Consider the following 24,679-nt stretch of genomic DNA (forward strand, 5'->3'; position numbering starts at 1 on the left):
CGCTTGCACGGCGCGAGCCCCCAGACGGGCCCCGCCCCCGGCGCCGCCGGGCCCGGCTCCCACCGGGAACGCCGCGGGTCCGGCCCCGCTCCCACCGGGAATGTCGCGGCTCCCGGCTCCGGTTATCCCCCGGGAACGCCGCGGGTCCGGCCCCGCTCCCACCGGGAATGTCGCGAGTCCCGGCCCCGGTTATTCCCCGGGAACGCCGCGGGTCCAGCCCCGCTCCCACCGGGAATGTCGCGAGTCCCGGCCCCGGTTATTCCCCGGGAACGCCGCGGGTCCGGCCCCGCTCCCACCGGGAACGCCGCGAGTCCCGGCTCCGGTTATCCCCCGGGAACGCCGCGGGTCCGGCCCCGGTTATCCCCCGGGAACGCCGCGGCTCCCGGCCCCGGTTATCCCGCGGGTCCCGTTCCCGGTTCTCCCCCGGGAACGCCGCACCGGGAGGGAAGCAGGAGCCGGTGCATTCCCGGTGCCATCCACAGCTGCCCCAGCCCCTCCTCTTCCTTCTGCCCTGCGGAGTAAATTCAGGAAAATCCCATTTCATTTCCAGAGAAAACCCCACAGCTCTGGGAATTCTCTCCCCTTTAGGTAACCAGAAATGCAAGATTTCAAGGGAACAGGAAAACTTAAAGCATGGGTGATAAAAGCACAGACCCTTTAGTTATAAAAATTCATCTTTAAAAAAAAAAAAAAAAAGATGAATTTTGGAGCCTGTTCTGGAAAAGAGGCATTTCCACTGTCCTGGCTGAATTTTCTGTCCCTGCCTCTCATTTCTTTAAACAAACACTTGAACCACACAGAAACACAGCGCCAAAAGAACTCGAACTTCAACCCCCCAAAATCCACTAAACCAGGGAACTTTTCCACCTGCCCCAACCCCACAGGGAATTTTGGTGCAGAACAAAAAGGATCTGGGAGGAGAACAACAGCCAAAGGCAGGCTCTTCCTGCTGGGAAGGCTGGATTTGGCTTCAGGGGGGTTAAATGAACTCCAGCCATCCCAAAATGTACAAGGGCTGACGCCAAAAATCCAACAAATCCATGCCAAAACCTGACAAACCATGCCAAAACCTGACAAACCATCCCAAAACCCAACAAGCTCATCCCAAACCCCAACAAACTCATCCCAAACCCCAACCATGGAGCTCCAGAGGCACACAAAGCCCTGGTCCTCAAGTCACAAGTGCATCCCTGGCGCTGCCAGCAGCAGATTCTCCACAGCAGCTCCATCCCATCCGTGCTTCCTCAGGGAAAAACCACCAGAAAGATCCCAGGAAAAGAACAATCCAAAAAAAGTTTAATACAACAGAGAGTATCAAAACATTGAAGAACACACTAAGTCTGAGTTTCCCCTCGGGCATTCCCGAGGGAACGAGCCCTCCCGGCAGTCCCAGCCCCTCAGTCGGTGGCCTCGGGATCTGTCTGTGCCATGTAAGCGTCCAGCTCGGCGTCCAGGTGTCCCTTGGTCTTGGACATGTAGGCGTCCAGCTGGTTGTCCAGCTGCTCCTTGGTGAGGGCGGGCCGTGCCGAGCCTCTGCCGCGGCCCCGGCCTCTGCCGCGCCCGCCGAAGCCGCCCCGGCCGCGCCCGGCCATGCCGCGCCCTGCCGGGGACGGGAGGGTCACGGGACGGGTCCGGGGATTTCACAGCCCTCCATCCCGGGGTTTCACGCCCCTCCGTCCCGGGGTTTCACGCCCCTCCATCCCGGGGATTTCACGCCCCTCCATCCCGGCACTTCACACCCCTCCATCCCGGGACTTCACGCCCCTCCATCCCGGCACTTCACACCCCTCCATCCCGGCACTTCACGCCCCTCCATCCCGGCACTTCACGCCCCTCCATCCCGGCACTTCACGCCCCTCCATCCCGGGACTTCACGCCCCTCCATCCCGGGGATTTCACACCTCTCCATCCCGGGGACTTCACGCCCCTCCATCCCGGGACTTCACGCCCCTCCATCCCGAGACTTCACGCCCCTCCATCCCAGGACTTCACGCCCCTCCATCCCAGGACTTCACGCCCCTCCATCCCGGGACTTCACGCCCCTCCATCCCGGGACTTCACGCCCCTCCATCCCGGGACTTCCACGCCCCTCCATCCCGGGGTTTCACGCCCCTCCATCCCGGGGTTTCACGCCCCTCCATCCCGGGGTTTCACGCCCCTCCATCCTGGGGGTTTCACACCCCTCACTGCCACCATTCCAGGATTTCTAACTCCTCACTGCCTCCATCCCCTCACTGCCTCCATCCTGGGATTTCACACACCCTCACTGCCTCCATCCCATCACTGCCTCCATCCTAGGAGTTCCCCCATTTCCCAGCCTGTCACTGCCTCCATCCCAAGATTTCCCACCCCTCACTGCCTCTATCCTCCATCCCGGGATATTCCACCTCTCACTGCCTCCATTCCGAGATTTCCCACCCCTTCACTGCCTCCATCCTGGGATTTCTAACTCCTCACTGCCTGCATCCTATCACTGCCTCCATCCTGGGATTTCCCATCCCTCCATCCCAAGATTTCCCACCCCTCACTGCCTCCATCCTCCATCCTGGGATTTCCCACATCTCCCACCTCTCACTGCCTCCATCCCATCACTGCCTCCATCCTAGGATTTCCCACCCCTCACTGCCTCCATCCCATCACTGCCTGCATCCCGGGATTTCCCACCTCTCACTGCCTCCATCCCATCACTGCCTCCATCCTAGGATTTCCCACCCCTCACTGCCTCCATCCCATCACTGCCTGCATCCCAGGATTTCCCACCCCTCCATCCCAGGTTATCCCATCCCTCTCAGCCCCTTGGGGACTCCCACAGACATGCCTGACTCGTGGGCACACTCCCATCTCCTTCTCATCACTCAAGTCAGGAGCTTCCCACGAATTCCTCAATCCCAGCCTAACGCCAACACGGCGCTTCCCCTCCCACCCCTGCTGAGCTTCAGTTTCAAACCAACCACATCTTGGATAAAAGCTTTGAATTCCACGCCGGGAATTCTTGGGGTTGCAGCTCCCACGCCCCAGCCTCAGCCAGGATCCCAGCTGGATTAGGGATGAATTCCTGCTCTTGCCAGGGCACTCACCTCTGCCGCCGATGCCTCCCCGGCCCATGGCGCCCCGGCCCAGGCCGCCTCTCCCCGGGCCCCCGCGGCCCCTGATGCCGCCTCTCCGCAGGCCCATCCGGGGGGCAATCCCCCTCCCGCCGCGCAGCAGGCCTTGACCTTGGGTGGAGAAGCCAGAAAAGCGAGTGTTGGGGTGTGATTTCATGGCTGACCTCAGTTCCCCCCCAGGTGTGTCAATCACCCCTCCTTTCCCCACCCTGACCCCAGCCCAGCACTGTCTGTCAGTCCTGCAACTCCAGAAGGGCAGATTCAAAGGATGCCCTCTACCCCCGGGTGACACTGGGCCATCCAGGTGTCCTTTGTCCCCTGTACCTGGCTGGTGGCTCCCTACCCCTTCCCTGCCCCTCTCCCTGGGGTTAAAAGGAACAGCACCCACGGTTCAGGAGTTCTGCTGGAGCTTTTGCTGGATTCAGAGGCCTGTGGGCCAGAATAAAACCCTCCATCAGAACAAACTCCTTTCCTTCACCATCGCCTTAAAGCTTCTCTGGCAGAGACAGACCTGAGGAGCAGACCCCATGATGGAAGGAAGCTCCATCCCACCACCACCAGAGCTCCTGCATGCCTGGACTTGTCTCCACACACCCAAGTGCAAGATCCAGCTAGCCAAAAGTCTCTGGAGTGAAACACCACACATCCAGCTGGCCAAAAGTGTCTCTGGGGTGATCCAGCTGGCCAAAAATCTCTGGGGTGAAACACCACACATCCAGCTAGCCAAAAGTGTCTCTGGGGTGATCCAGCTGGCCAAAAATCTCTGGGGTGAAACACCACACATCCAGCTGGCCAAAAGTGTCTCTGGGTGAAACACGACACACCCATGGCCAAAAGTGTCTCTGGGGTGAAACACCACACATCCAGCTAGCCAAAAGTCTCTGGGTGAAACACCACACATCCAGCTAGCCAAAAGTGTCTGTGGGGTGAAACACCACACATCCAGCCAGCCAAAAGTCTCTGGGGTGAAACACCACACATCCAGCTGGCCAAAAATGTCTCTGGGTGAAACACAACACACCCATGGCCAAAAGTGTCTCTGGGGTGAAACACCACACATCCAGCTGGCCAAAAATGTCTCTGGGGTGATCCAGCTGGCCAAAAGTCTCTGGGGTGAAACACCACACATCCAGCTGGCCAAAAGTCTCTGGGGTGAAACACCACACATCCAGCTGGCCAAAAGTGTCCCTGGGGTGAAACACCACACATCCAGCTGGCCAAAAGTGTCTCTGGGGTGATCCAGCTGGCCAAAAGTGTCCCTGGGGTGAAACACCACAGCTGCCCCTCTTTGGTTCAGACAAGCCAAGGCACACCCCACCCGCAATGTTGGCAATAACGACAAGCGGGATTTCAGCCCCAGGGGGACGGGGAGGGGTGGCAGGGGACTGACCTCGGAGTGCCACCCCTCCTCGGATCATGGCCCGGGCGCCGCGGCCCCGCAGGGCCCCCCGGGGCAGCCCCCGCTGGCCCAGGGCCAGCCCCCGGCCGCTCAGGGCTCCGCGGGCCAGCGTCCCCGCCGGCCGGCCCAGCCGCGCCTGGATGTTGCTCTTGCCGAGGCGTTGCTTCAAGCTCTTCTGGAAGAGAAGATTTGGGAGGGACAGGAGTCATGCAGCAATCTGGGATTGGGGACACCACAGGGCTGGAAATGCAGGGGGTGTGCCTGGAGGGCAGGCCTGCACTCCCCATCAGGGAAAAAGCACCGGCTGCCCAGGGAGGGTGGGGTTTTAGGGGCTGTCGCTGCCGTGGGACTGGGAGGTGAAGCAGCTCCCGGAGCCCGGGATGAGCCTTTTGTCTGGAAAAATAGAGAGGAGACATCAACAGCCAGCACCCAACACCCCCACCGACAAGCAGGGAGTGAGAACGTGTTACTGATCTGAGGGAAAAAGTGGAAATTTTCTGCCCTCCCAGGTATTTCATTTTTTGGATTGTGGAATGCTCTGAGTTGGGAGGGATCCATGAGGATCATCCAGGCCAACTCCTGCTCCTGCACAGGTACCCCAAAATCCCACCCTGGGCATCCCTGGGAGTGGTATCCAAACACTCCTGGAGCTCTGGCAGCCTCAGGAATGTGCCCGTTCCCTGGGGAGCCTGGGCAGTGCCCAGCACCTTCTGGGGGCCCTAAAATCCATCCTAAACCTCTCTGGCACAGCTTCATCCCATTCTCTGGGGAGCCTGGGCACTCTCTGGAGGAAGAACCTTTCCCTAAAACCCATCCCAAACCTCCCCTGGCACAGCTCCAGCCATTCCCAGGGTCCTGTCCCTGTCACAGGGAGCAGAGACTGGAGCTGCAGATCCCTGAGTCTCTCTTTCAGCCACTCCTCCAGACCCTTCTCCATCCCTGACACTCTCCAACACCTTTTTTACAGAATCCCACAAGTCTCCAGGTTGGAAAAGACCTCCCAGACCACTGAGTCCAATCCCCACCTTGTGCCCACAGCCCAGGTGCCACATCCAGGCTTTCCCTGGACACCTCCAGGGATGGCCACTCCAAAATTCCCTGGGCAGCCCCTGCCAAGGCCTGACCACCCTCCCCAGGAAAAAAACTCCTCCTGTGTCCAACCCCACCCTCCTGTCAGGAGCTGTGGAGAACCAGAAGGTCCCCCCTGAGCCTCCTTTCCTCCAGCAGCTCCCCACACTCACCCTCCATCCCCTTCCCTTCTCTGGCCTCTTTCTCTTGCCGGAGCTGTTTTTTTCCACATCCTGCAAGGCTCAAATCTCCCTTCCCCTCACCTGTTTGAGCTTCAGAGCAGCCTGCACAGACGGTCTGTTCTCCATCTGCTGGGCCAGACGTCTGTTTCGAGCGCTGGCCAGCTGCTGCTGCTGCATGGTGGCCCGGATATTCACCGGCATCGGCTGTTTGTTCTTCAGCATGTTAGTGAAGCTTCAAGGTCGAATAAAACGGGGTTTAATTAAAGCTTTAAACACACAATTATCGGCATTTCACGGTGCTCGAGTGGGGCTCCAGCTCCCATGAACCTTATGCAAAGAGTGGCACTTATGGGATTACGGATCCCTCGCTGGCAGCGAGGCCCGGAGAGGCAGGAATGAGGTGGAAGGTTTCAGTGGGAATGAGAAAGCCGGAGGTTAGTGGGTTTAGAGATGGCAGAAGGGGTGACAATCAGCAGGAAGCGGGGATGGTAGTGACAGGAGGAGGGGGGAAACAGGACAGCAAAAGCCAAATCAACCCCCAAAAAATCTGGGAAAAGCGTCAAAATTCCAGGCCAGGAGGTAGGTTGGGAAGAGGCCATGCTCGGTGTCCTCCGGCACCAGGTTGGAAGGGATCATCTTAAAGCCTTTTCCAACCTTGGCAGTTCCACGATTGTACAAAATCCCACCACCCAGAGCATCTCTGAATGCCACCCAACAGCTCTCCTGAAACGAGGCCACTTGGGAATTGAAGTGGTGTTTTAATTTCTCCAGTAGAGAGATGGTAAATAAAGCTCCTGAGCAGCACCCCAGCAGCTTCCTGGGAGCCGACGAGCAAAATCCATCCCTTAAAAATGAAATAAATGAAATTCACCCCCTAAAAACCAGGGAGGGAAGGAGCCTGAGCTCAGAAGCTGCCCCATGCCAGCGTGTTTAACCCCAAAGTGCTCAGCGGGACACCCGTTAGTCGTCACGGAGGAGCCACACGTGGAAAAACCCAGCGGGATGAGCCACGGGAAGAGCTCGAGGACAGAGAGAGATGGAGGTGAAGCCAAAGCTGTTGCCTCTTACAAGGCCCAGAAGAGCCTTCGGGCCGGTTCCGGGGCCGCCGCCGGCCTCTTACAGAGCCCACCCGGGCGGGTGGGACCCTCGGGCGCGGCAGCAGAGCCAAAATACCAATGTCAAAACATGTGGGAGAGACAGGGAGGGTGTGAGGTTGGTCTCTGCTCTTACAACACATCCCACCGGATTTAGGAGGCGAATCAACAACCTAAAGACACGGAGAAATCCCTCCGGAATTTTGGTGGTTTTGGTTTTTTTTTTTGTTTGTTTTTTGGCCCTTTTAACCTTTGCGTGTGCCGCAGGGGTCGGAGGGTAAGGCGGGGGTGGAGGCACCCGCTCGCTGGACGAGGTTAAAAGAGGGCGGAAAACCACGGTGGGTTTTTGGATTTTGGATAGTGAGAATTATATAAAAAAATAAAAAAAAAATAAAAAAAAATATATATATGATTTCTTAGGAGCTGAAGGTGCCGTTGGCTTCCTCACCGCTCGTTCAGAGACATCTTGGTGGTGCTCTTTAGCACGACCTTCGGTGCTGACTGTGCAGCCATCTTCAGAGAATCTGCAAAAAAACAGGCCCCAAAAATGAACATTTAGACATTTAGCACGCATTTATACCACTAAATACTCAAAATCCCTTCTGTTCTGCCTCCATGGGTGGAGGAAATGAGTAATATATTCATTATTTTCAGTAATTCAGTGCCAGAATTTTGCCGTTCTGATTTTGGGATTTTTAATGTTTTTTAGCCCTCTCCCAGTTTTAATAAATCTGGGAGTTCCTTTATTTCTCCCTTATCAAAAACTGATATTTTTACAGTGAATGCTTCAGCAATATTAGGAGGATTAATATAAAAATCCAGCAGCAAGATGGCAACCAAATGGCATCTTCAGAGCAAAGATGCAAACCAGAACCCAAGACATCAAATTAATACAATTATTACATATTTACATGATTAAACATTAAAAAAAACCTCTGTTCTCTGTGGAGAGAACTAAGAGTGAGGCAAATTATACATTTATGTATTTTTAATGTTTTCTAACCCTCTATCAAGTTTAATAAATATGGGAGTTATTTTAATTTATCTTTAGCAAAAATGTATCTTTTTCCAGCGAATACCTTATCGGTTTTTTGAGTAATAACACAAAAATCCAGCTGTAAATAGCACCCAAATGCCTTTAGCACAGTGACACCCCCACATTCCTCATGTTCTTAGCATGACCAAGGTGCAAACCCCAATTTTAAGGGCACAGGGAATAAAATTGGGAATAAAAATCCAAGGTGATGCTACAAAAGCATCGTATCCTTTAAAAACACCGAGGTTTAAATCCCCTCAGGACAGGGATTTAAATCCCCCCTAGTGCTGGATGCTACAGAAACACGCTGGGTTCCAACCTCCGAGCTCTGCAATCGATTTATTAATTTAATTTATAATTAGCAGCAAATTTAACGGGTGGATGACGGCCGGGATGCATTCACTCAGTAATACCCTCAAAAAACCGCTTTATTGAGAGGATTTACCCCTAGAAATAGAGACAAGAGAAATCCTTATTCCTGTTTTAAATGATTTTTAATAATTTTATTTTAATATACAGCAGCTTTTTTCAATTTGAAGTGGTTTTTAAAGCGTTTTTCTTCCTGAGGGGGAAAAAAAAACCAGCTCCGCCCCCTCAGGCCCAGCTCCGGAGCTCGGTCAGGGGGAAAAGCCCCGACCCTGAGGGACCCCCGGGCCATGAGGGGACCCTGAGGGGATCCCCCGGGCCCTCAGGATCGCCCCCGGCTCTCCGCCCCCGCGCAGCCGGGCCGCTCACTCACCGAAGCACACGGTCGCCAGGTCTCCGGTGGCTCCGGTGGGCGAGCGGGTGAGTGCGGGGCCGGTGTGGGGCCGGCGCGGGGCCGGGGCCGGGGCTGGCGCTGAGCTCCGCCCGCTCCCGCCGCCGCCGCCGCCGTTTCTCCCTCAGCCGCCCGCGACAAAATGGCGCCGGCGCCGCTCCCGCCCCCGCCGAAATGGCGGCCGCGCTCCCGGCCACGCCCCCTGCCGCGCGAGCCCCCCCCTCGGTGGGCGGTGGTTGGTGCAGCCGCGGAGGGGGCGGGGAAAGGGGCGGGGCGGAGGGAGAGGCGGGGACGTTCTGGCGGGAATCCGGGGTGGAGTCCTGGTGACGTCATAGGGAGTCGTGTCGTCATGGAATCGTCATGGAAGAGTCATGGAAGCGTCATGGAAGCGTCATGGAATTGTCATGCAGTTGTCATGGAATCGTCCTGGAGTTGTCCTGGAGTTGTCATGGAGTTGTCATGGAATTGTCATGGAATTGTCATGGAATCGTCATGGAGTTGTCATGGAATTGTCATGGAATTGTCATGGAACCGTCACAGACAAGTGACGGTTCCATGGGACCAAGGAGTCAGGGAATTGTGGAATCACGGAGCCACGAGACGCTGCAATCCCTGAGTCCCTCGGATCCGCCTTGGTACTATTTCCACAACCATTTCCTTACTCTGAAACTTTTAAAATCCTAAAAACATCCCATCCCAGGCAGGGCAGATCCCGATCCCGGGGCGGGTGATGGCGCTGCCGGCCCTGCTGGAGCCCTTGGCCACCGTCCCGTCCCATCCCATCCCCGGGAGATCCCAACCGGTTCCTCCAGCCCCGCGGGCGCGGTGCCGGCGCCTCTGGAGCCGCCCGTGGCGAGTCCCAGCCTGTCCCCACCCTTCCCAAACCCCGGTGCTCCCGGTGTCCCACACCGGCTGGGATCGCCCGCCCCTGGGTCACCCTGCCCCGGGGGGATCCCGGGGTAGATCCCAGGGGGAATCCCGGGGTGGATCCCAGGATAGAATGCGGGGGGATCCCAGGATGGATCCCAGAGTAGATCCCAGGGTTGTCTCCAAGCCCTTGGAGTGGCCCGGGGTGGATTTCCCCGTGACCCCAGAGCGGGATATTCCCTGGGGGCACTCACAGGGGGGGACAGGGCAGGAATTCCGAGTGGGAATGAAGGAAGGAGTTGTCAACACACCTCGGGTTGGTGCCTTTATTGCGGAGCTGGATCCCAGCGGGATCCCCTGGGAATGCTGGGGGGCAGAGGGGGCCAGCTGGGGGGGTGGTGGGGGGGCTCTGGGTGTCGGGAGCCCAGGTCCTGCTGCGGCAGGAGAGGGGTCAGGCGTTCTCCCAGAAGAAAGTGTTGCAGGCCACGGTCAGGGCGGCCACCAGGACCACGAATTCCTGGAAATCCACCTCCCCGTCGCCGTTCTCATCCAGGTCCTGCATGATCTTCTCCACGGCCCCCGCGTCCTTCTGGGTCTGGGGGGGGAGCACAGGGTGAGCCCTGGGGCTGGGCAAGCACGGTTGTCCTGGGAAATGGGGGAAAAGGAGACGCCCCCAGCCCCCAAACTGGTCCCAGTTACCTCCAGGAAACACCCCAGCTCGCTCTGCAGCAGCTCCTTGAGCTCCTTCTTGCTCAGCTTGTACTTGTCGCCCTCCTTGCCCGAGTAGTGGTGGAAGACATTGATCAGGGTCTCCATGGCCCCTTCCAGCTGCGATCCCATGGCTGCGGCTGCGGGACCCCCAGCACGTCACCCACCAGCCCCCCTGTCCCGCTGCCACCCCCAAATGTCACCCACCCCCTGCCGTGGTCCCGCCGGGCAGGACTGGGGGGTCTGGGGGGTTCTGAGGGGAGGTTTGGGGGGGGACAGAGACACCTGTGCTCACCTGAGCTCCCCGTGCTCCGAGTGCGCCCGCCCGGCCGGGCTGGGCACGTTAAATAAGCTCCAAGCCCCCTCCCTCCGGGAGGATCCGATACCGGGGCTGGACAGCCCGGCTGGCACCGCCGGCCAGCCCCGCGGGGGCCGGGCGTGGGGGGCACAACCCCCGCCACGGCCCCGGGCAGCACCCCCGGCGTGACAGCATCGCTTCAGCGGGGTCCCCGTGCCACCCTCGAGTGCCCCTCGCCACCCCCCAGGACGCGGGAAAATCGGGGACGTTGTGAAGGTTGGGACGGACACCGGGGTCCCTCGTTGGGGACACCTCCCAGGTGACAGCGGCCACCAGGCCGTGACCCCGCGGTGGCACCGCGGGCATCCCCCGTCTGTCAGCGCCGGCAGCGGGGCCGTATCCCCGGGGCCGGCTCCGCGGCCAGCCCCGCTCCCGGTGCTGATCAACGGATCCGGTGTCGCCGGGAGCCAGCGGGGCCCGGGGGGAGCGGCGGGGGCTATCGGGTGACTCCGCGGGGCCCCCCGCGCTCTCAAAGGGCTCTTGTCCGGCTGAAAAGGCCCCACAAGACCCAGCCCGAGGTTGCTCCAGCAACGGCTCGGCCAAGAAACCGGAGCCCGAGCTGGCCCCGGTGATGCTGATAATGCCGAGGATCCCGTTACGGCCCCGGATCCGCGCGGGCTGGAGCCCGCAGCCTCCCCGGCTCCGGCATCCCCGGGGAGATCGGCCCCCGAATTCCTCAGCCCCCGAATTCCTGAACCCCCGAATTCCTCAGCCCCCGAATTCCTCAGCCCCCGAATTCCTCATCCTCCAAATTCCTGATCCCCCGAATTCCTGATCCCCCAAATGCTTCAGCCCCCAAATTCCTGATCCCCCAAATTCCTGATCCCCCAATTGCTTCTGCTCCCAAATTCCTCGGCCCCCAAATTCCTAATCCCCCGAATTCCTCATCTAAATCCCTCAGCCCTCAAATTCTTCATCCCCCAAATTCCTCATCTAAATCCCTCAGCCCTCAAATTCTTCATCCCCCAAATTCCTGATCCCCTGAATGCCTAATCCCCCAAATTCCTTATCTCCTAAATCTCTCATCCCTCAAATTCCTGATCCCCCAAATTCCTAAGCCCCTGAATTCCTCAGCCCCCAAGCTCCTCAGCCCTCAAATTCTTCATCCCCCAAATTCCTGATCCCCCAAATGCTTCAGCCCCCAAATTCCTCATCCTCCAAGTTCTTCATCCCCCAAATTCCTAATCCCCTGAATTCCTAATCCCCCAAATTCCTCATCTCCTAAATCCCTCATCCCTCAAATTCCTGATCCTCCAAATTCCTAATCCCCCAAATTCCTCTGGGACCCCCCCCTCCCCAGGAGTTGGGACCCCCTCAAAGAGGAGCAGCATTTTCAGCAGGGCCGGGTGGTGCCGGGCTCCTCGTGCCGGCTTCCAGCCCTAATTAGGGGCTAATTAATTACATCCTGCAGCCTCTGCTCCCACCTCCCTCATTTCCTGTCCCCGCGGGGAGGGTGGGCCCTGCCCGGGGACCCCAAACCCGGTGGTCCCGTGGGGCAAACCCCCCTGGGAATGGGGAAACTGGGGGGGTCCTGGATGGATGGGGGGGTCCCCAAAGAGAGGAGGGGTCTCAGGTGGAATTGCGGGTCCCAGGTGGGAGCGAGGGTCGGGAGCAGGACACGGCTCATTCCGGGTGTGGGGCAGGGAGGGGGGGCTCCGGGAGGGGCCGGATCCCGAGATCCCCAGCCTGGGGGGCACCGGGAGGGGCCCCGTGGCACTCACTCGCCGTGTCCCCGTCCCCCGAGCGGGTGGCAGCGGGCAGGATTCCGGGAAAGCCCCGGGAACGTCACCGGGCTCGTGACAGGGACGGGCATGGCCCAAAAATAACCCCGAGCCCACTCCGTGCCAGGCGGGCACAGAGGGGACAGAGCCGGGACTGGCACGGATGGAGGCGCATTCCCAGCCCCCCAAACCCTTTGGGACAGCAGCACCGAGCGTGAACCCCAACTCTGGGGGGTCCTGGGGGGTCCCGGAGCCTGCAGGGTCCCGGGATGAGCTGTTCCCAAGGCTGGAGCAGCGAGGGACATGCCAGGAGCTTTACACACAGCTTGGAACGGGTTCCAGCCCCCCAAACCCTTTGGGGCAGCAGCACCGAGGGTGAACCCCAACTCTGGGGGGTCCTGGGGGGTCCCGGACCCTGCAGAGCTGACAGATTCCAGGGATGAGCTGTTCCCAAGGCTGGAGCAGCGAGGGACATGCCAGGAGCTTTACACACAGCTTGGAACAGGTTCCAGCCCCCCAAACTCTTTGGGGCAGCAGCACCGAGGATGAACCCCAACTCTGGGGGGTCCTGGGGGGTCCCGGACCCTGCAGGGTCCCGGGATGAGCTGTTCCCGAAGCTGGAGCAGCGAGGGACATGCCAGGAGCTTTACACACAGCTTGGAACAGGTTCCAGCCACTGCGACTCCCCTGCTCCACTTTGACCCAGCTAAACCAGTCGCTCCAGTTCCCCGTGCCGGGCTGGGCCGATCTTGTCTCCCCATCCCATCGCAAGAGGCTTTTCCATCCCCGGGCTTTGGGCAGGGAGGAGCTGCGGTGGCCGGGCTGGGGACACCGCCCGCGGTGGCTCTGTGGCATCACGGTCCCCTCCAGAGAGCGCCGGTGGGGCCAGCAGGGGCCACTGCTGGGCTGGTCACCGTGGTGGCCGTGGTGGCCATCCCGAGTTGGGGTCTCCAGCTCAGGCAGGGGACACTGCCGGGCTGGTCACCGTGGTGGCCGTGGTGGCCATCCCGAGTTGGGGTCTCCAGCCCAGGCAGGGGCCACTGCTGGGCTGGTCACTGTGGTGGCCATCTCTAGTTGGGGTCTCCAGCCCAGGCAGGTTGTGGAGAACCCCAGGAGCAGGATGTGGAAGTGGACACTGACCCCCTGCTCGTGGTCACCCTGTCACCCAGGGTCCTGTGGTCCTATATGGGCTGAGTCCCTGTATGGCCCATCCCTGTCCTTGTGTGGCCCAAGTCCTTTTATGTTCCTTGTCCCTATATGGGCCAAGTCCCTATATGGTCCCAACCCCATATGGCCCTGGCCCTGTTCCTATATGGGCCAAGTTCCTACACAGTCCTGTCCCTATGTGGTCCCATCCCTGTCCCCATATGGCCCTGTCCCTATATGGCCCATCCCTGTCCCTGTATGATCCCTGTCCCTATATTGTCCCGGTCCCTATATGGCCCCTGTCCCTATATGGCCCAAGTTCCTACATGGTCCCTGTCCCTATATGGCCCTGTCCCTATATGGCCCATCCCTGTCCCTGTATGGTCCCTGTCCCTATGTGGTCCTGTCCCTATATGGCCCTGTCCCTATATGGCCCAAGTCCCTATATGGTCCCATCCCTGTCCCTCTATGGTCCCTATCCCTATATGTCCCCTGTCCCTACATGGTCCCTGTCCCTCTATGGCCTCCATTCCTGTCCCTCTATGGCCTGAGTCCCTCTATGGTCCCGTCCCTGTCCCTATATGGCCCCTGTCCCTCTATGGCCCCTGTCCCTATATGGCCCCTGTCCCTCTATGGCCTCCATTCCTGTCCCTCTATGGCCTGAGTCCCTCTATGGTCCCGTCCCTGTCCCTATATGGCCCCTGTCCCTCTATGGCCCCCATTCCTGTCCCTATATGGTCCCATTCCTGTCCCTCTATGGTCCCATCCCTGTCCCTCTATGGCCTGAGTCCCTCTATGGTCCCATCCCTGTCCCTACACGGTCCCTGTCCCTCTATGGCCCCCATTCCTGTCCCTATATGGTCCCATCCCTGTCCCTATATGGCCTGAGTCCCTCTATGGTCCCATTCCTGTCCCTCTATGGCCCCTGTCTCTCTATGGCCCCTGTCCCTCTATGGTCCCCATTCCTGTCCCTATATGGCCTGAGTCCCTATATGGTCCCATCCCTGTCCCTACACGGTCCCTGTCCCTCTATGGCCCCCATTCCTGTCCCTATATGGTCCCATCCCTGTCCCTATATGGCCTGAGTCCCTCTATGGTCCCATTCCTGTCCCTACATGGTCCCTGTCCCTCTATGGTCCCTGTCCCTACACGGTCCCTGTCCCTCTATGGTCCCTGTCCCTCTATGGCCCCTGTCCCTACACGGTCCCTGTCCCTCTATGGCCCCCATTCCTGTCCCTAGATGGCCTCAGTCCCTCCATGCTCCCAGTCCTGTTCCCTTCATGGTCCCCTCCTGTCCACGCTGGTGTCCCCAAGGCCGAGTCACCACCCCCTGCCCATGGGGACAATCCTGATGGGGATCCCAGGGTGACAAAAGTCCCGGAGCTCCCTTCCCCTCCCGTTGTGGGACATCTGCCCCTTCCTCACCCCGAAATTCCAGGCCCAGGGAGTCATGGGCCCGCCTGGCTCCGGGGCCGGTGATTCACCCCAAACCTGTCCCCGCTGCCGGTCCCTGCCGGGCCTGACTCACCTGGCCTTTCCCAAGAGGCCACCCCGGTGTCCTGACGTGGGGCTCGGTGACCGTCCCAGCCCCGTCCCCCCGTCCTGCCGGGCCCGGATGGGGCTGCAGGAAGCCAATTCCTGCCCCGTGAGCTGGTGTGACGGCTGTGGGGTGGGGACAGGGCCACCCTGCACCCATGGGAGCCTCCCGGTCCCTGTGAGCACCTCAGGGCTCACCACGAACCGGTGACAGTGACATGGTGCTGGGGACCCCCCTGCCCTCCACCCCCAAAACACCCCTGGGGCTTTGGGACCCCAAATTCCTGTGTGTGCCCTGGGGGGCTGCAGCCTCGCTGTTTGTCACACCCCTCGCTGTTTGTCACACCCCTGGCTGAGGTTGGGGACATCGGGGACAGTCCTGAAGTGGGGTCTGGGGTCCCCTCGGGGCGTGGGGTCCCCGTGGGGATGGGGGTGCCAGCTGGACACGTGCCAGGGCTGCCATGTTATAAATACCCACTGATTAAAGGGGAGCTCTGGGGCCGTTCCAACCCCCTAATTAATTGGGATTAATTAATTTTTACAGAGCCCACTATTAATAGGGATGATGCCAGCGGGTGGCTGAGTCACAACTCTCACTCGGTACGGGCCCAGCCGGGCCCTGGGTCGGTGACACCGCCGGAGCCAGGCCGGGATGTGACAGAGATGTGACAGGGATGTCACCGGAATGTCACCGCGGCTCTGGGCTCACCTCCCTGTCCCCAGCCCTGCAGGGAGTGACCTGGGGGTGACACCTGCCCTGTACCCCCGGAACGGGGCTCAAAGTTTGGATTCAAGCATCTCGGAGGTCTTTTCCACCCAAAACCATCCCGGTTCCGGGAATGTTTCAGTGCGCGGTCCCGGGGATGCTCCAGCCCCGGGCCCTTCTCTGCCCGCGGTCCCCTCCCGTCCCCACCGGAGGTCCCCGGGCGGCGCCGCCGAGGCCGAGCCGAGCTCAGGCCGGGTTTGGTCCGGTGCCCGGGCGGGGAGGGAGCAGCGGACGGAGGGACGGCCGGACCGACGGACGGCGGCGCCCGGGCGGTGACTGCGCGTCCGTCCGGCCGCATCAGGAAACCCAACACCGGCGCGGGGGGGACAAAGGCTGCGCTGTCCCCTCCTGCGGCGCGGGTATAAAACCTCCCGAAAACTCCCCAAAGCTCCCAAAATCCCTCGAAACCTCCCGGGGGCCACCACCTGCCCGCAGCGAGGGGTAAGTGGGGCATCGCTCCCCGCAGCTCCGCTTGGGGACCCCTGATGTCCCCGTGTCCCCGCTCCGGGGCCGGGCGGCTGGGCCGGGGAGGGGGCGAGGGTCCCCCTGCGACATCCTCCGACCCCCTCTGGGCTCCTGTCCCTGCAGCCCCGGTGCCATGGCCGCGGCCGAACCGACCGAGGGGACCGAACCGAGCGAGCTGACCGAGCTGGAGGCGGCCATCGAGCGCATCGTCACCGTGTTTGTCACCTTCGCCGCCAAGGAGGGCAAGAAGGGGACGCTGACCACCGGCGAGTTCAAGGAGCTGGTGCGGCTCCAGCTGCCCAACATGATGAAGGTGAGGGGGGCAGCAGCAGCACCGCGGGGTCCCAGAGGGTCCCCCTGAACCGTGGGGCTGCTCCCGGTGCTCCGGGGGTCCCCCTGAACTGCGGGGCTGCTCCCGGTGCTCCGGGGCTGGCAGTCCCTGCTCCCCTCGGGCCCGTCCCGGTTTCTGGGGGCTCCAAGCGGCCGAGCCGCCCTCCCGTGTGCCCCCCCGGCAGGACGTGCCCTCCCTGGAGGAGAAGATGAGCGAGCTGGACGTGAACAACGACGAGGAGCTGAGATTTGGGGAGTACTGGCGGCTGATCGGGGAGCTGGCCAAGGCCGTGCGCAGGGACAAAGCGGGCAAGAAGTGACGGGGCCGCTCGAATAAAGAGGTTTCCCTGAGCCTGAGCATCGCTGCTGTTCTTGCTGGGGGGCTCCTGGTTTGAGCCCCCATCTCCACCCTCCCCGTGCTGGCCACGCTGGGGAGCGGGGGGCTGGTTTGGGGTCACCCCGTGGCTCTGGGCACGCCGTGGCGCCGTCCCCAAATCGCCCTTGCGCTGGTCTGGCTTTTGGGGTGCCACCCTGCGCCCCACAAACACCTTCCTGCCGCGCTGGGGGGTGCGTGGGGGGCAGAGATGAGGCTGTGGCCGGGGTGGGGCTCGGGAGATCCCCGGCAGCGATGCCACCGTGGCCGCGGTGGCCACCAGCTCCGTGGCATCGATGCCCGTCCTCTGCAGGGTCTTGGGTGGCACAGGGGTGACACATCCACCAGCACATCCCGGCTGGGGAATATCCCCATTCCCAGCGTTCAGCCCCCGAATCCGGCGCTGCTGGGGCCGGTGGGGTCCCGCTCTGGGCGAGCAGCCGGGCCCGGTGCCGTTCCCACGCGGTGCCGGCCCCGCTGGGATGGGGAACCGTCGGTGTGGCCGGGAAGGAGGCGTTTCCCGGCCCCACGCTGGCGCCGGGCCAGGCTCCCAAATGAGACGCCTTGCACCACGGAGCTCCCACTCACACCTCCCCGGTATAAAACCCCGGCCCGCCGCAGCCCGCGCACACCTGGGACAGCCCGTGCTGCAGGTAAGTGGCCCGGCCGCCCCACGGGACGGGGGGCTGCCCCCCGGGCCCCTCCGCTCCCACGCTTGCCTCTGCCACGACTTGCGAGGACGCCGGGGACGTGTCCCGGCAGCTCCGGAGCCGCATCCCGGGGCTCCTTCCTCGCCCTGCGCTCGGGGATGAGGAGGAGTCCTGGCGCTGGAACAGGGGAGGCTCCCCCCGAGCCCAGAGCTGAGCTTGGCTTCCTTCCCCCGCCAGCTCCCCCGGACCCCGCGGCACAGGAGAGACCCCGGAGAGACCCCCAGAGACCCCCAGAGACCCCCGAGGAGCAGCGAGCAGCAGGATGGGCCAGTGCAACTGCCGCAAGAAGCGCAAGGTCCGGCGGGGACACCGCGGCCCCGGGACCCCCGGCGGGGCGGGGGTGACCCCGGGGGTGACCCCTGGGCAGGCCGCAGGAGCCGGGGGCTGCTCTGGGGTTTGGAGCTGCTTGGAAGCTCGGGGCAGCGGGCAGAGTCCCGCGGATTGATCTTCGGGAGCCTCTCCGAGGATGCCCCAGCGGCGGCAAAGCTCCCGTTCTGCTCGGCTTCCAAACGGGAGGTGCCCGCACCTGCGGAGGATTTGGGGGCGCGGGGCTGAGTCTCGGCGGGGTGCCCAGTGGGCATCACCGGCTGTGGTTTCGCGGGGAAGCCGCAGATTTGAGTGAATCACCGGCGTTTCCCTTAAACGGAGCCGCACCAGCGGCCGGGAGCGACCGGGAGCGACCGGCGGCGGGGGTGGGGCTGTTCTGCGCCCCCCACCCCGCCGGGGACGGGGTCTGCGGGGTGGCAGAGGGGCTCCAGGGAGGCGGCACGGCGGGCACTGAGTCACGCTGCCACCGCCGCTTGTGCGGAGGAGAGGAAGAACCAGTCGGGACGGGCCCGCGCCGCGCCGGGGGTGGCGAGAGACGCCGCGGTGGCTGAGCCTGGCGGGCCCCGGGCGGGGACAGCTCGGGGGGACAAGCGATGGCAGCTGGAGGGGCTGTCACAGCCGGGCAGAGGCGCTGCGGAGGGCGGCAACAGCTGGATGTGGGCGAGCAACATCTGTGCGGCCTCACATCTGCGTGGGGGAGGCGGGCAGTGGGGGCTCACAGCTGGCTGGGGAGGTGGCACAGCTGGCTGGGGAGGTGGCACAGCTGGCTGGGGAGGTGGCACAGCTGGCTGGGGAGGTGCCTCGCATCCGCGCAGACTGGCCAGGCGCTGACAAAGAGATTTCTGCCGTGGTTGTGGAGGGATTAAATGTTTGCTCGGCGAGCGTCCCACCCGCTCGGGGCTCGTCCTGTGTCCCCCGCGGATGTGCCACCCCTCCAGGGAGCTGTCCCACCCCTCCACGGAGCTGTCCCACCGCTCCACGGAGCTGTCCCACCCCTCCGGAGAGCTCTGTCACCCCTCTGGAGAGCTGTGTCACCCCTCCGCGGGATGTCCCACCCCTCCACGGAGCTGTCCCACCCCTCTGGAGACCTGTCCCACCCCTCCAGGCAGCCGTCCCACCCCTCTGGGGACCTGTCCCACCCCTCCACGGAGCTGTCGCCCCCCTCGCTCACGCCCTGTCCCCCCCGCAGGACTGCCAGGAGCTGACGGACGTGGAACGGGCCATCGAGACCGTCATCAGCCAGTTCCACTGCTACGCCGTGAAGGGCCAGAAGGAATACCTGACCCCCAACGAGATGCAGGAGCTGGTGGTGCAGAAGCTGCCGCACCTGGGCAAGGTGAGGGGGCGTGGCCAGGAGGAGCTGGGGGGGCCCTGGCTGCTGGGGGAACCCCCCTGGATGTCCCCATCACCCCGATGTTGCCTCCGCAGTGCGTGGGACCCCTGGAAGAGAAGATCGAGTGCATGGGAGACCCTAACGAGGCCAAGCTGGAGTTCGGAGAGTACTGGGACATGATGGGGGACGCGGCCAAGGGCTGCCGGAGGAAGTAGAGGGTGGTGGGGGACGGGAAGGCGCCCGAGGCCTCAGGGCTCTGCTGCTGGGAACGCGAGAGGCCGCCGAGCTCGGGGGGACGCGCCTGGGAAAAAGGCACCTCGCTGCTGCCGGAGGATCCCCCTCCCCTCTCCATCCCTGCCCTCCTCGGCTCTCCTTCCCGTCAGGATCGCTCCCTTCCCGCCCCCAGCTCCGCCCGGGGGGCACGGGGGGGGGTCCCGGAGCCGCCTCCACCCCCGGGCTTGTCCCACCTCCGAGCCCCCCGGGAGCCTCCGGGTGCGGCTCCCCCGGCCCCGGAGCTCCGCAGAGATCGGGACTCGGCTCCTGCCCCCCGATCCCCCCGGGACTGGGGGGTTCGTCCCCCCAGCCCCGTCACCCCATGGCACCTCCAGGGGCACCTCCAGGGGCAGCCCGGGCTCCGCCGCGGCCGTGCCTGGGTGAGGGTGGCCCGGGAGCCTTCCCTGCGGTCTCCCCCGGTTTTTGGGGGGCTATTTTGGGGGGTGCTGCCCTCCCGGTGTCCCCCCCCCGCCCCCATCTCCAGGGGTTCCGGCCCCGAGCCGGGCACGGGGCGGGCTGGGGTCAGCCGGGGCCGCTCGCGACCATTTTTGTATAAATTAATAAAGGAAAAAAATAAAAACCCGAAAAAAACCCCAAACACCCCAAACAAAGCGAGCGGGATGGGGGGACCTCGTTTGTGGGGGGCGAAGGGGGGTCGGGGCTGCAGGGCTGAGGGTTGGGGTCTTGGCTTTGGGGTGTGCAGAGGATGGGGGTGCAGGGGGTGCGGGGGGGGGCAGGGGGTGCTTTGGGGGTGCGGGGGGTGCTTTGGGGGTGCTGGGGGCGCTGCTAGGGGTGCAGGGGATGCTTGGGGGCGTGCAGGGAGGCTCTGGGGGTTCAGGGGGTGCAGGGGATGCAGGGAGGGTCTGGGGGTGCAGGGGGTGCAAGGGATGCTGGGGGGGTTCAGGGGGGGCAGGGGATGCTCTGGGGGTTCAGGGGATGCAGGGGATGCTCTGGGGGTTCAGAGGATGCTTTGGGGGTTCAGGGGGTGCAGGGGATGCAGGGGGTGTTCAGGGGGTGCAGGGCATGCAGGGGGTGCAGGGGGAGCTGGGGGGGTGCAGGGGAGGCTCTGGGGGTTCAGGGGGTGCAGGGGGTGCTGCAGGGGTGCTGGGGGGATTTAGGGGATGCTGGGGGTGTAGAGGACGTTCTGGGGGTGCAGGGGATGCTTTGGGGGTTCAGGGGGTGCTGTGGGGGTGCCAGGGGTGCTCTGGGTGCAGGGGGTGCTGCAGGGGGTGCAGGGGGTGCTGCCGGGGTTCAGGGGGTGCTGTGGGGGTGCAGGAGATGCTGTGGGGGTGCAGGGGATGCTGTGGGGGTTCAGGGATGCTCTGGGGGTGCCAGGGATGTTTTGGGGGTGCTGGGGGTGCTGCAGGAGGTGCAGGGGATGCTGTGGGGGTGCCAGGGATGCTTTGGGGGTTCAGGGGATGCTCTGGGTGCAGGGGATGCTATGGGGGTTCAGGGGATGCTCTGGGGGTGCAGGGGGTGCTGCAGGGGTGCAGGGGGTGCTGCAGTGGTTCAGGGGATGCTGCAGGGGGTGCCAGGGGTGCTGCAGGGGTTCAGGGGATACTTTGGGGGTTCAGGGGGTGCTGCAGGGGTGCAGGGGGTGCCGCAGGTGTGTGAGACCCCTGAGGACATCCCAGGGCTCTCCACCCCCCCCCAGTCCCCAGCTGCCCCCCATTGTGGGGACCCCACGGGCAGAGCTAGGGCCGTGCTTTGGGGATCCTGCAGTGAGCTCGATGAGACCCCCCCCCAAATCCTGGGGAACCCCCAAAATCCCGGGCTGGGCAAGGCCCGAGGGAGAAGGTGGGATTTGGGAGCGGATTGGGAAAGAGGAAATGCCGCAGAGCTGCGGCTCGGGGAGCGCCAGGACGGGGCTGGAGCGCCCGGTTTTGCCACTTCTCCTTCACCCTCCGCCTCCCCACCGAGCTGCAGGTCCTGGAGGAGACCACGAGCACCCCAGAAAGGCAGCGGGGACCCCAAAAAGGAGCGTCTGAAAAGGGAGAGGCCGTGGGTCACCCGGAGAGGGGGGGAAACCCAACCCAAAGCGCTGCAAAACTCGGGCGGGGCGATAAGAGCCGGGGCTGGGCAGGGGACAGGTCCTGCCGGGCTGGTGGCAGCGCTGGTGGCACCGTGGCTGGGCCACAGGCGGGCTGTGTCCGCTCTCGGGTGGATTTCACAAGGGGAAGGAGGATTTGTTGTCCTCCAGGTGGGAATGAAGCCGCGGGAGCTCGGCAGAGAGGTGTGGATTAATTGGAGACAGGAAATGTGTCAGGTGGGGTGGGGGGAGAGGGAGCCCCAATCTCTGGGGAGCGTGGGGACTCCGGGCTGGGACACTGAGGTGAGGGAGGACAATTCCTGCCACGTGAGACACTCCTGGGTGAGTCTCTGGAATGTTCTGGAGGTGGCAGGAACAGCTCGGTGTCCCTCGGTGAGGACACAGCACTGCAGGGCCATCCTGGAGATCCTCTGGAAGGGCTCCCATGGTGCTGGAGACACCAAACCCCTCCATATCCTCCATCTGGGGTTCTGGAGACACCAAACTCCTCCAGATCCCTCATCTGGGGGTCCTGGAGACACCAAACTCCTCCAGATCCTCCATCTGGGGTTCTGGAGACACCAAACTCCTCCAGATCCTCCACCTGGGGGTGGGGAATGTGGGGAACTCCTGGTTCCTGGCCCTGCTGTGACACTGAGGTGTCGGGAGGACAATTCCTGCCACGTGAGACACTCCTGGGTGAGTCTCTGGAATGTTCTGGAGGTGGCAGGAACAGCTCGGTGCCCCTCGGTGAGGACACTGCACTGCAGGGCCATCCTGGAGGTCACCAAAGACCCTTCTGGAAAGGCTCCCATGGTGCTGGAGATACCAAACTCCTCCAGATCCTCCATCTGGGGGTTCTGGAGACACCAAAGTCCTCCAGATCCTTCATCTGGAGGTCCTGGAGACACCTCCCAGTCCTCCATCTGGGGGTGCTGGAGACACCAAACTCCTCCAGATCCTCCAGCTGGGGGTTCTAGAGACACCAAACTCCTCCAGATCCTCCATCTGGGGGTTCTAGAGGCACCAAACACCTCCAGATCCTCCACCTGGAGGTCGTGGAGACACCTCCCAGCCCTTCATCTGGGGTTTCTGGAGACACCAAACTCCTCCAGATCCTTCATCTGGGGTTCTGGAGACACCAAACTCCTCCAGATCCTCCATCTGGGGGTTCTACAGACACCAAACTCCTCCAGATCCTCCATGTGGGGGTTCTAGAGACAGCAAACTCCTCCAGATCCTTCACCTGGGGGTTCTACAGACACCAAACTCCTCCAGATCCTCCATCTGGGGTTCTGGAGACACCTCCCAGTCCTTCATCTGGGGGTTCTACAGACACCAAACTCCTCCAGATCCTCCATCTGGAGGTCCTGGAGACACCAAACTCCTCCAGATCCTCCATCTGGAGGTCCTGGAGACACCTCCCAGTCCTCCATCTGGGGGTTCTACAGACACCAAACTCCTCCAGATCCTTCATCTGGATGTTCTACAGACACCAAACTCCTCCAGATCCTCCATCTGGGGGTCCTGGAGACACCAAACTCCTCCAGATCCTCCACCTGGGAGTTCTACAGACACCAAACTCCTCCAGATCCTCCACCTGGGGCTGCAGGACCAGCAGAACCCCGAGCTCCCGGGGTTCCCCGGGCTGGGCACGCCGCTGGGACGGGCTGGGGTGCCCGCTGCCCTCTCGGGGCTCACGCCCACGCCTTGGATGCCTCGTAAAAAGAAGGGCCTGGATGTGCTTGTGACACCTGCCAGGGGAGCAGAGGTGACTCAGGCCTGAGCTGTTCTCCCTCAGGCTCGGGGAGGGATTCCCACCCTGCCGAGATGTTTCATCACCACCACCACCAGGAGAGCCCCAGAACAGGTTGGCTTCCTCCCCACCGAGATTAGGAAGAGGCCAGGGCAGAGCTGAGGTGTTTTTTTGGGGGATGGGAGGCGGTGCCAGGTGTGCTGCGGGCAGGTGGATCCCTCACACGGCCAGGTGTGTCCCTCTCCTGGGTAAAGGTGAGGTGGGATCTGAGCTCGGCATCGCAGCTGGCTCCGCCGGGACACCCCGGCCTGCAATTAGCGGGGGGATTAATTAGGGAGGGCTCTTCACCAGGCCAGCTCCTGGCTGGGAGGAGCCTCACCCACCCCGGAGCAGCCAGAGGGGTCCAGGAGCTGCACAGGGCCCCAAACCCACAGAAGGAGGGGGTAGGGCTCAAATTTAGGGTTTGATTCACCCCAAACCTTCATCAGCCCCTTGCACCCACCAGAAGGAGGGGTTTGGGCTCAAAAGGAGGGGGGTGGGCCAAAATCCACCCCAAACCTGGATTTTGGGCTCAAATTTAGGATTTTATTCACCCCAAACCTCCATCAGCCCTTTGCACCCATCAGAATGAGTGGTTTGGGCTCAAATAAAGGATTTTATCCACCCCAAACCTGGATTTTGACCCAAATTAAGGATTTTATCCATCCCCCATCATCCACCCTCCATCAGCCCTTTGCACCCACCAGAAGGAGGGGTTTGGGCTCAAATAAAGGATTTTATTCTTCCCAAACCTGGGGTTTTGGCCTAAATTAAGGATTTTATTCACCCCAAACCTGTGTCAGCCCTTTGCACCCATCAGAAGGAGGGGTTTGGGCTCAAATTTAGGGTTTTATCCACCCCAAACCTGGGGTTTTGGCCCAAATTTAGGATTTTATTCACCCCAAACCTCCATCAGCCCCTGGCACCCATCAGAATGAGTGGTTTGGGTTCAAATTAAGAATTTTATTCATCCCAAACTGGGGGTTTTGGCCCAAATTAAGGATTTTATTCACCCCAAACCTCTTTCAGCCCCTTGTACCCATCAGAATGAGTGGTTTGGGCTCAAATTTAGGGTTTTATCCACACCAAACCTGGGTTTTGGCCCAAATTAAGGATTTTAATCCACCCCAAACCTGGGGTTTTGGCCCAAATTAAGGATTTTATTCACCCCAAACCTGTGCTGGCTCCTTGCACCCACCAGAAAATGTGTTTTGGGCCCAAATTAAGGATTTTATCCACCCCAAACATGGGTTTGACTCAAATTAAGGATTTTATCCATCCCAAACCTGGGTTTTGGCCCAA

At 61.7% G+C, this 24,679-nt stretch overlaps 4 protein-coding genes across 7 annotated transcripts; 2 read left to right on the forward strand and 2 right to left on the reverse strand.

The window, feature by feature from the left end:
- Positions 1-1,279: 1,279 nt before the first annotated feature.
- Positions 1,280-8,785, reverse strand: CHTOP (chromatin target of PRMT1). Of its 2 annotated transcripts, none has more exons than XM_059871123.1 (6): positions 8,623-8,785; positions 7,296-7,371; positions 5,835-5,985; positions 4,495-4,675; positions 3,078-3,215; positions 1,280-1,600 (listed from the first exon to the last, which is right to left on the reverse strand). In XM_059871123.1, exons 2-6 carry the CDS (start codon positions 7,358-7,360, stop codon positions 1,398-1,400), a joined length of 738 nt encoding a protein of 245 aa, XP_059727106.1. In that variant the 5' UTR covers positions 7,361-7,371; positions 8,623-8,785; the 3' UTR covers positions 1,280-1,397. The 2 variants fall into 2 exon arrangements, with proteins under 2 accessions (XP_059727106.1, XP_059727105.1); XM_059871122.1 differs by having other exon boundaries at positions 4,495-4,678.
- Positions 8,786-9,819: 1,034 nt separating this feature from the next.
- On the reverse strand, positions 9,820-15,117 carry S100A1 (S100 calcium binding protein A1). Of its 3 annotated transcripts, none has more exons than XM_059871157.1 (3): positions 14,969-15,117; positions 10,207-10,355; positions 9,820-10,102 (listed from the first exon to the last, which is right to left on the reverse strand). In XM_059871157.1, the coding sequence occupies exons 2-3, from the start codon at positions 10,345-10,347 to the stop codon at positions 9,959-9,961; spliced, it is 285 nt and encodes a 94-aa protein (XP_059727140.1). In that variant the 5' UTR covers positions 10,348-10,355; positions 14,969-15,117; the 3' UTR covers positions 9,820-9,958. The 3 variants fall into 3 exon arrangements, with proteins under 3 accessions (XP_059727140.1, XP_059727138.1, XP_059727139.1); XM_059871155.1 differs by lacking the exon at positions 14,969-15,117 and adding an exon at positions 12,295-12,375; XM_059871156.1 differs by lacking the exon at positions 14,969-15,117 and adding an exon at positions 10,511-10,669.
- Positions 15,118-15,969: 852 nt separating this feature from the next.
- Positions 15,970-16,888, forward strand: S100A13 (S100 calcium binding protein A13). The gene is made up of 3 exons (XM_059871248.1): positions 15,970-16,183; positions 16,331-16,520; positions 16,723-16,888. Exons 2-3 carry the CDS (start codon positions 16,341-16,343, stop codon positions 16,855-16,857), a joined length of 315 nt encoding a protein of 104 aa, XP_059727231.1. The 5' UTR covers positions 15,970-16,183; positions 16,331-16,340; the 3' UTR covers positions 16,858-16,888.
- Positions 16,889-17,425: 537 nt separating this feature from the next.
- On the forward strand, positions 17,426-20,144 carry S100A14 (S100 calcium binding protein A14). The gene is made up of 4 exons (XM_059871249.1): positions 17,426-17,563; positions 17,798-17,915; positions 19,137-19,283; positions 19,376-20,144. Exons 2-4 carry the CDS (start codon positions 17,883-17,885, stop codon positions 19,493-19,495), a joined length of 300 nt encoding a protein of 99 aa, XP_059727232.1. The 5' UTR covers positions 17,426-17,563; positions 17,798-17,882; the 3' UTR covers positions 19,496-20,144.
- The last annotated feature ends 4,535 nt before the right edge of the window (positions 20,145-24,679 follow it).

Source organism: Haemorhous mexicanus, chromosome 31 (assembly GCF_027477595.1).
Source record: "Haemorhous mexicanus isolate bHaeMex1 chromosome 31, bHaeMex1.pri, whole genome shotgun sequence".
Lineage (NCBI taxonomy): Eukaryota > Metazoa > Chordata > Aves > Passeriformes > Fringillidae > Haemorhous > Haemorhous mexicanus.